The sequence below is a fragment of the Brassica oleracea genome, chromosome C8 (assembly GCF_000695525.1).
Source record: "Brassica oleracea var. oleracea cultivar TO1000 chromosome C8, BOL, whole genome shotgun sequence".
In the NCBI taxonomy this organism is placed as follows: Eukaryota; Viridiplantae; Streptophyta; class Magnoliopsida; order Brassicales; family Brassicaceae; genus Brassica; species Brassica oleracea.
This window is the reverse complement of record NC_027755.1, coordinates 11663663-11673189: the sequence shown is the minus strand read 5'-3', so window position 1 is coordinate 11673189 and position 9527 is coordinate 11663663. Positions and strand designations below refer to the sequence as shown.

The 9527-nt window shown below is 41.7% G+C and overlaps 1 protein-coding gene across 1 annotated transcript; it reads right to left on the bottom strand.

Moving 5' to 3' along the window:
* Nucleotides 1-3786: 3786 nt before the first annotated feature.
* Nucleotides 3787-6221, bottom strand: LOC106312687. The gene is made up of 2 exons (XM_013750299.1): nt 4595-6221; nt 3787-4502 (listed from the first exon to the last, which is right to left on the bottom strand). The coding sequence occupies exon 1, from the start codon at nt 6169-6171 to the stop codon at nt 5260-5262; it is 912 nt and encodes a 303-aa protein (XP_013605753.1). The 5' UTR covers nt 6172-6221; the 3' UTR covers nt 3787-4502; nt 4595-5259.
* Nucleotides 6222-9527: the final 3306 nt, after the last annotated feature.

Genomic DNA, 9527 nt, shown 5'->3' with positions numbered 1-9527 from the left:
CAATCACAAATATAACTTTGGATCTTCTCTCCAATCTATCAAAATCTTAAAAACCTTTTGCTTATAATAGTAAAACTAGAAACACAAGAAAGCACACTTTGCCTCTAGCATGGTGGCAAAGCTTATATAATTAGGTTAAAACTCGTCAGGGGTAATCTTGTAAATTGGTGAAGACTTGGGCTTCAAGTCAGTTGTGACCAAACGGGCTTTCTGTGCGCTTCGCTGTCGATCGATGTTCTGATGTGAACATCGATCGATATTAGTTCCTCAATATCGGCCGATGGTCATCTCGGGTGCTTCCTCCAAATATCTCCAAAATGCTCCAAAATCAGCACTTATCTCCAAATCACTCATGATCTTATAAATATAATAAATAGACTCTATAATATAATAATTAGTAGTAAAAACACCTATAAACCATGGGTGAAAGTGGGTCAAATCCATGGTCTATCATTATGTTTTTGCGACAAGACTTTCATTTCCTCTTCGATGGTGATGTAATATGTGGCCTTGTGGAGGGAGTCCTGGATAGAATGCGGCTTGTCGAGGGTTATCCATTTTCTGAATTTTGACTTGTAGCAGAGCGTCTTCCTGAGCGCGTGTATAGCCACTTTGTAAGTTATCCCACTAACTCTCGACATAACGAGTTTGAATCTATTCATGAAGTCGCGGAGAGGTTCGTCTTCTCTCTGGGCTAGGCTCCAAAGATCGACGTTGGAGGTTTCTCTGTCTATGAACATTGAGTATTGTTTAAGAAAATCTGAAGCGAGCTGGCGGAAACTTCCGTTGGAGTTTCGCCTTAGGCGGGAGAACCACTCGAGCGCTTCTCCCTAGAGATTTTCGACAAAGTGGCGGCAGTAGCCGGTGTCTCTTTCGTTTTCCTTCAGCTTGGCCCTTCCCATGGCAATCTGGAAGGTTTACAAATGCGCTTTGGGATCGGTGGTACCATCGTAAGTAGGAACCTTGATTTTTCTAGGATCTAAGACTTTCGTTTTAGTAATGCGAGTAGTGAAGGGAGGTTTCGAGCCTCTCCGAGAAGCTTGTCGATCTAGAGTGCGACACTGGTAGCGTGGTGAATTTGGGATTTCACCGATTTCACTTCCACGGACGTCTTTGTGATGTAATCACGGAGGTCGCAGATTTCATCGAGATCGTCACCAGCAGTTTTCCAAGTTTGTCTGCGTTTGCTGTGAGAGATCCAAGCCTGTTCCTCAGCGAGTTTCTCTTATTCTACCCAGAAGATGTTTTCTTCTTCCTCTGTCATGGGTTTTTCGAACGAAGAGTTTTGCCGATTCGCGCAGCTCCTAGTCCTTCTTGGATGCACGTATGTGTCCTCGTCCGAATGATCGGACTGATCGCTGGGATCCAAGTTGACTCGTTCGATTTTGTTTTCATCGGTGTCCTACTCGGGAGGTGGAAGATTTTATGAATCTTTCCGTGTCACAACATGGGTTATCTCGTCGGGTGTTTTTTCCTGACGCGTTTCCCTACGCATTCTCAGGCTTGTCCAAGGGAGTTGCAAAATCAAGCCATCTTCTGCGGACTCTGGTGGTTCCACGCGGAAGGACAGTCCTGGTTCTCGCTGTTAGGGTTTCGACCTGTTTAGCGAGAGTACCCATGACCTTATCATGTTCCTCCGACTTCTTTGAAAATACTGTGAACATCTTCTTAAATTCTTCGAGTGCCGCGGTGTTAGCGTCAGCGTTGACCGCAGAGATGTTCGCTGCTGGAGTTTTGTTAATGTTGTCGCCGGAGTCTGTGCCGTTGCGATTTTATTGATTGTTCAGATTGTCTATAGAGTTACTGACCAAGCATTTTGTGGCTGTGAGGTAGATTGATCCTTACCCCTCCTCCTTCTAGCACCAAACTGTGGGAACCGAAATACACACCGTCGATTTTCGTTAAATTAGAAAACCTAATTTTTCAGAGGTCTCGGATATCTGCTAAACTACACGCCAAACAATCAGAATTATGAAATAAACAGACGAAAAATATAGATCGAAAAGAGAGCAAAAGAAGTCTTATTCTTAATTTGCATAAGAGCGTGTACAAAAGATAAGAGCCTTGGCCACAAGAGCTGTCAGCTAGTTACCTAGTTCTAGCAACCTAAGACTGGAAAAACCTAATTGAGTCGTAGCTCGATAACAAAAACGGAAAGTTTGCCTCTTTCTCTAAGTGCTAAGTTTTTTGTGTGTCACGTGTCCTTCTGCATCTCTCGCCTCTACATCCCTTATATACTCCTCCTTAGGTCGGTTTACCCTATCCTTTTCTGCCCCTGGGTTGAGTTTATCACTTGGCGGAAATATTCCAGTTTTCATCGATATTCATAATTATCCCTTTAAACTTGACATTTATCTTCGAAGCTTGACATTTATGTTCTTCTGCTAGTAAAAGATACACCATCGTCGTAGTTTTGGGCTAGTTCTCGTCAAAAATCCTAAGTGGGCTTTTAGTCGCGTTTTAGACCTCTTCGGGCCGTTTTTAAACATAGGCATTTTTACGATTTCTTTGAGAAACCACCTTCGGCACGACGTTGGTTCTATGAAATAATTTAAACCAATCGTATAGTTTAGGAAAATGTGGTATTTTAGTTGACTGTCGCCGTTTTATACGATCGATTCGAACTTTATATGAGAAAATAAGTCTTTGTGGTTTTATCGTAAAGTTTCATCAGTAACTCCAATCGAGAGGAAACAAGAGACAGTGCGGTCTTGGCTCGGAGGAGAAAGTTACGTAGATGAGACGGGAATGAGTGCATGATATCGACATGGTTAAGTCGTGGTCGCCATATGGCGAGCTAGACAAGATCAGTCCAACTCGCCATATGGCGAGCTGGATGAGACCGACCCAACTCGCCATATGGCGAGCAGGACGATGCTGTCCCGGCTCGCTGATACAAGCCTAAGCTGACAAAGGCTTCAAAACTCTTGGACATATCTCTTCAGCAGTGGATGGATAGAGGTGATTGACTCTCTCAATATATGGTGTGATTGACTCTCTCAATCCTTGATGAACCCGACTTGTTTGAATCTCACAAACAATCCTAATCCAAAAATTCTATAGAACCAAATGAATCTCTCAAATGAATCTAAAGACAAGAACAACTCAAAGACACATCTATTTGAAAAGAAACAGTACTTTCTGATTAATACTTAGATAAAACGTGCCTTACAAATGATGATACTATTGAGCTTATATAATGCTCAAAATAAAAGAAATAAACAGAAATCTTGCAACATTATGAAAACTAGCCGTTTGGAGTAGTTTGGGGAATTTGGCTGGATGGAAGGAATTCTTTTGAGTCTTGAAAGGTTGGGCATGAATTGATTACGCCTGGGAATGTCCTTATTCACTGAATGTATCTTCAAAGCTCCACAGAATGATGGAAAGAGCCGTTGGAGATCTTCGACAAAAATGCTGCTTGAATCCAAATAAGGTAAACTGCTCCATATTCTTCTCCTCTTGATATTCTGCATTTTGAATGCTCTGATTATGTCTTCAGGCTCCTCTGGTAAGTGTAAGATGTCTCCTGGTCGCCATATCTTGGTTTGGTAATGATTAAACCAATTATTTATCCAACTTTCCATATTTAGCTTTTGTTTGATTTGATTGTATTCTTCAAGGATCTGCCTGATCCAGTGTGTTCTGGTGCTTCTGAAAGGGTTGTGGAGTGCTTCTAGAAGTAGCACAAAGTCTCCTGGACGCCAACATTGAGTTTGAGATATTATATTCTCCTGATCTTCAAAATAAAGCAAGTCGGGCCACCTTTGACTTGAAAATGGCATATCTTCTAAACCATTAACCCTTTTAATGTGAAACCAATTCGCCGCGTGCTCTTGTTAAGTGTAGAATACAACAAAACTGGTTTCATGAATAAATTTCTCCTGGTTTGTAAGATATGGTGTATTGATTGCACATATGTCCTGGTTGGCTTCTTTAGCTCTTCTCAAATTCATGTTCTCCAATGATTTGCTCCTGGTTCCTTTCTTCTTTTCTGATGATGACTTGATGTCCTCATCATACTCGCCCTCTTGAAAAGGTTTTGACCTCGAAACTATATAATCTGCACCAAGAGGAAGCAAGTTAGCTTTCATCCTTCTTTGGGAGTTTAGAGTCTTACCTTGATAAGTTTTAGGTGTAGTGATGTGTGGGGAATCTGGGGGTTCTCCTTTGAGTAGGTAAGATAGTATTACTCCTCTGTTTTTCTCTGGTTTTAGATCTGGTAGATATTCTCTCCAGTCTTTGAGTACTCCAATGGTTCCTGTTTCTCTCTTGACACTTAAGGGAAAGAGCAAGTGTATTATATTTGAACTTGAATTATTGAAAACTGAATACTTGAAAGTATGACTGGTAAAGATATCATTCCAATAATCAACAAGTTCATATTTATCACTTACTAGACTACCAAGTATCTTCTCTGGTTTGAGGGCAGTGACTGGTGTTGACAGGGATTTGATAATCACACTGGTTTGGAATGTGTCTGTGATAGAGTTTACAAACCCCTAACTCATTTATTGAATAGAAACGTGATTAGAAAGATGATAAACGAATAGCTTTGAGCTGACTCCGGCTAGGCTATCATGGCGAGCTTCACCTTCGTTACCGATCTCATGGCGATCGGGTTAAGATGACTCATGGCGTCAATCTACAGCAACATCAAAGCATCATCTTCCTCTTCCTCTGTTCGTCATTCTTATACTCTTCATCTGTCTCACGAGCTGCTTCAATCCACCGTAACAGCAAAGCTTCTCACTCAACCAGAGTCTTCTCAACCATCCTTCATTTAGCCACGTCATCGGCCTTGCTTGCCAAGGCCATGTAAAGATAGATTGATATCTATCAATACTTGCCTCATAAAACAAGCTTGCCCACAAGCTTGGAAGAAGAAAGAAACTGCTGGTGCTTATCTTTATACTTGAACATCCAAGACTTGGCCATTTTACTTATCCTCCTTTGTTGCATCACCTTGCCACTGTGAACATACCAGCCACTCCACAATCTTCCATTGTCACAACTTTGTACAGTGCCCTCTTCTCGTATTATAACATATCTGTAAGCTCTTTGTACATTATGCTGCTGTATTTCTGGCCAAGCACCTACTTTACTGAGCAGCTGTCTATACTTAAACATATATGTCTTCAAAGGCCTTTTCTACTTATGACTTTGCTGTACACGAGCTCTTAGCAGATCACTCTCGTGATGCAATAATAACATGTATGAAACTCTGGTATAGAACAGCTCTTGTATCCTCAGCTCAGATTACTTCTTTTCTTCTCTATCAAATCTCCAAATCAACACAGCCAGTATGCATAAGCAGATAAGTATGCTCTTATATACTCCCTCCCTTGAAATCAACCTTGACCTCAAGCTTGAGCTTAGCATAATGATGGAATTACTCTCACGACAATACCCATGTTGCTGCAACTCCAAACTCCACCACTGCCAACGAACGTCATTGACTCCAAGTGTCAATGAATCTGCTTCACACGTCTGGGAAACTGTTGCACACTCCAAGGTCTTGTATCTCCATCGATGCCATATAGAAGAGTGGTCATGCCTCATGTATCTTCTCAAGCCTTGATGTAGTCTCCATCTCAACTGATACTCCAAAGATCCCCACGAACTAGGAACTGTACCAAACTGATTCCATATCTGACCCCGAATCCTATTCAAGCCAGTACCAAATGCTATGAACTTCTGCCCATACAGAAACTCTGTTCTTCCGCATACAGCTTGTTCCAACGGCAACTTCAAAATAGAAGCTTGATTTAACTGCTTAAACCTCCATTTATGCTTCAAGTGGAACTCCCCATCAAGTCGATCAACTTCCCGAAAACTCAGATACACACTGAACAACAGCTTCGCAAAACTCATGCTAAAACCGGTCAGAGCACTGCACCCCTCTTCAATACGGTCCAACATAACATCAAAAGCTGTACCATCTGTTAACTCTCCAGTAATGTTATGTAGAACCAACCTCCTTCTACGATGTATAGAATCCTTAGGCGACCTCCATTGCTTCTTCTTACAGGTTACATCCACAAGAAATTCAGAATCTGAAAATGGCTTGAAGTGCACCAATCTCCTAAGCATAAGTCTCTTAACGTTCCTGCTTTTGAACTTGTACCTCCAACCTTTTGGGTACATGTCTTTCTTCATCGTACACATCATTCTTCTGAACACTGGACGTTGAGCCAACGTTTGGTTCACACCATGATATTTAAGATCGATGAATGTGTCTCATGCACCAAACCGGTCTCAAGAACAAAGTCAATGCTAGGATAGTCAGGCCTATTCACAGAGAAATAACTAGGATAGTCAGGCCTATTCACAGAGAAATAATACTCGGTTTTGCTGTTCTTGAACACCATTTGTTTCTAAGTGTGAAACTGTGATTCTAGATTGTGATGTTGTTTCTTCCACCATTGTTGCCTTCAGAAAAACGTCAGTGCTCACCATTGAGTCCGTGTATTGATACGCTTCTACTGCAAGATAACATGGAACATGACCAGTTTCACAGTGCAAATCCAACTCTTGATCTGTCGCAGCAAGTGATGCCTTCTGAAGCAACATATTTGTTTCTTAAACAGTCGCATGATTCAATTCTTTCTGCTGCACCCCTGCAACTAAGTCGCATGAATCAGTCTGCTTCACGATTACTGTTTCAGGAACAATCTCGCAACCCAAATCTTGCTGATGTACTTATGTGACAGAGGTTAAAGAAACTTCTTCCACCGTTGTGCTATGCTTCTCTACTTGTGTCTCATGAACACCTTCACTGAGAAAAGTGGATTCATCCTTCACATCTACTGCAGAACAACTCATAGCAGGATCAAATTGAGCTAACAATTGTTGTTTAAAGTCAGCCCAATTCTTGATTTTTTTCCTGCGAAGCATTCCAGCAAGCCAACTACGCACAGTTCCACTTAAATTCAGAGATATCATGCCCAATTTATAGTCATCGTTTTGATGGGTATAATACCTATCAGCTTGCACAATCCAACTCTCTGGATTTACTCCATCAAACACATGCAACTCAACATGATGACCATTGTAGCTTCTATCAGATTCAGCGTTCAATATCATCTTCTCCGGATCATCATCAGCACCAAACTTCAGCAACAACATTTCTTTCATCTCTTTCCAACTTCTAATAGGCATTAATGAATCGAAACGAGTAATGTACCTCTCAGCTTCCCCTACAATGAATACATAAGCCATGTGTAACTTCTCAAAATCAGTGAGTCCCTTCCGAGCAAAGTAATGCTCCATCCACAAAATCCACTGCCTCAAGTCGAAATCCAGAAACACTGGAACCACAATGATTCCCATGACTGTGCTTGAATCCACCAGTTTCACTGCTGTTCCAATCGTAGCGATATGCTTCTCCACAGAATCGAATCGCTCCGCCTTAACCTTATCGTTTCGCGTCACCAGTGGATCTCTCTGCATCGCCCTGTTCGCGTCATTTCTGGAAACTTCACGATTTCCATAACCTCCGTAACCTTCACATCGTTCGTAAAACTCTGTGGCTTCTCCGACGAATCCAGCAACAGATCCACCGCTTCTCTCGATTCTCGCTGCCGATTCACCGAACTTCATCATCACCGCGTCAGATTCTATCGAGTTTCACCGCACCAATGATAGAGTTTACAAATCCCTAACTCCTTTATCGAATAGAAACATGATTACAAAGATAATAAACGAATAGCTTTGAGCTGAGTCCGGCTAGGCTCTCATGGCGAGCTTCACCTTCGTCCCCGATCTCATGGCAATCGGGTTAAGATGACTCATGACGTCAATCTACAGAAACATCAAAGCATCATCTTCCTCTTCCTGTGTTCGTCATTCTTATACTCTTCATCTGTCTCACGAGCTGCTTCAATCCACCGTAACAGCAAAGCTTCTCACTCAACCAGAGTCTTCTCAACCATCCTTCATTTAGCCTCGTCATCATCCTTGCTTGCCAAGGCCGTGTAAAGATAGATTGATATCTATCAGTCTGCTTCTGGGCATTGCTCCTCAAACTTTTCCTCATTTCCTGCATCAACATCCCTTGGCAAAGACAAGTGTATTACAGCAGAAATAGATATCTCAGGGACTAGCTGAAGAAGATTTTCCTTAAATGCAATTATTTCTGGTGTTGTTAAGTGTAAACTCTCTACTGATCTACTTGGACAAGCTACGGCATAATGACCTTTTTGATGGCATCTATAACAGATTATGTTAGCTATCTATGAAAGTTCAGAAGACTTATATTGCTCTACCTTCTGCTTTGGATATTGCTTGTGCTTCTCGGTTTGTTGTTCTGACTTTGTTGGAGCTGTAGACCTCCCCTCTGTCTTCTTCTTTGGTAGCTGTAAAGCTCCTTTAAACCACTGAAAAGTTGCTTGAGGCTTGATCATATGTAGGGAACTCATCTTTGAATTCTGCTTCTCTTGATTTCCTTTCTTTGGTACTGCCTTTGGCTGCACATGTTGTTCCTTTGGTTTCTTCTTGGATGGCACCACTTTCCTATCATCACTCTTGCTGTGTGAAGTGTTGCACGTGATTCTCTTTGTCTTTGGATCATAATTTCTTCTTGGTTTAGCCTTTGGAGTTGGCATAGTTTTCCTGATTTTTCTCAGCCTCTGTCACAAATTCTTCATGAGTATCTCTTTCATTTCTCTCCAGGAAGCATCTGGTACTCCATAGTCAAGCCTGATATTAGCATCTAGATTCCAATACACAAAGGCATCTTCAGTTAGAGTCTCTTCAGCAATAACCGGTTTCTCTTCTTCTGGAACATGGTGATGATGAAACCTGTCTTCCATGTCTCTTTCCCACTTTAGGTAAGCTTATGGTCCTTTTCCATGACCTGAGAAACAAATGTATTGTGCCATAGGGTCGGCCACAAGCTCATATTCACCTTTTCCAGCCTCACTTAAGGCTTCATCCTCTTCAGCAAACTCATGCCGACTTTCTGCCTCTTCTTCAAGGATTGCTTCAGAATTATGTAAACGGATTTGAGAATCAGTTTCATCTTGGTTCTCTTCCTCATGATCAGAATATGGAATCTCATACCATGGCCTCTCTTCCACGTATGACTCCTCATGTTCTGAGTTATAATCAAAGCCATCTTCTGGATAATCTTTTTCTGATTCAGTCTCTGCCTCTTCATTGAAACAATCCTTTGTTTCTACTCCATGAGAGTCCTCCTCATGATGGCTGTGTTCATCTAGACTGATCTGGGATTCATTTTCTTCTTGACACAATTCACCCTCATGGTTATCTTCTTGATCAAATTCTTCTCTGGACTAATCTATGGAGCTGGTGTTGTCTTGATAATGGTCTGGTGGTTCTGGTTTAAACTCTCCACCATCTGGGTCATCATCATAATCAGTGTTGGAATAATCATCTGTCCACTGATCTTGTTCATAACCGCTTTCTTTATCAGACAACATTTGTTCTTCTTGCTCCCAATCACATTCACTTTGTTCTTCATCTCCCATGGTTCCTGATACAAGCCTAGGCTGCAAAGGCTGTAT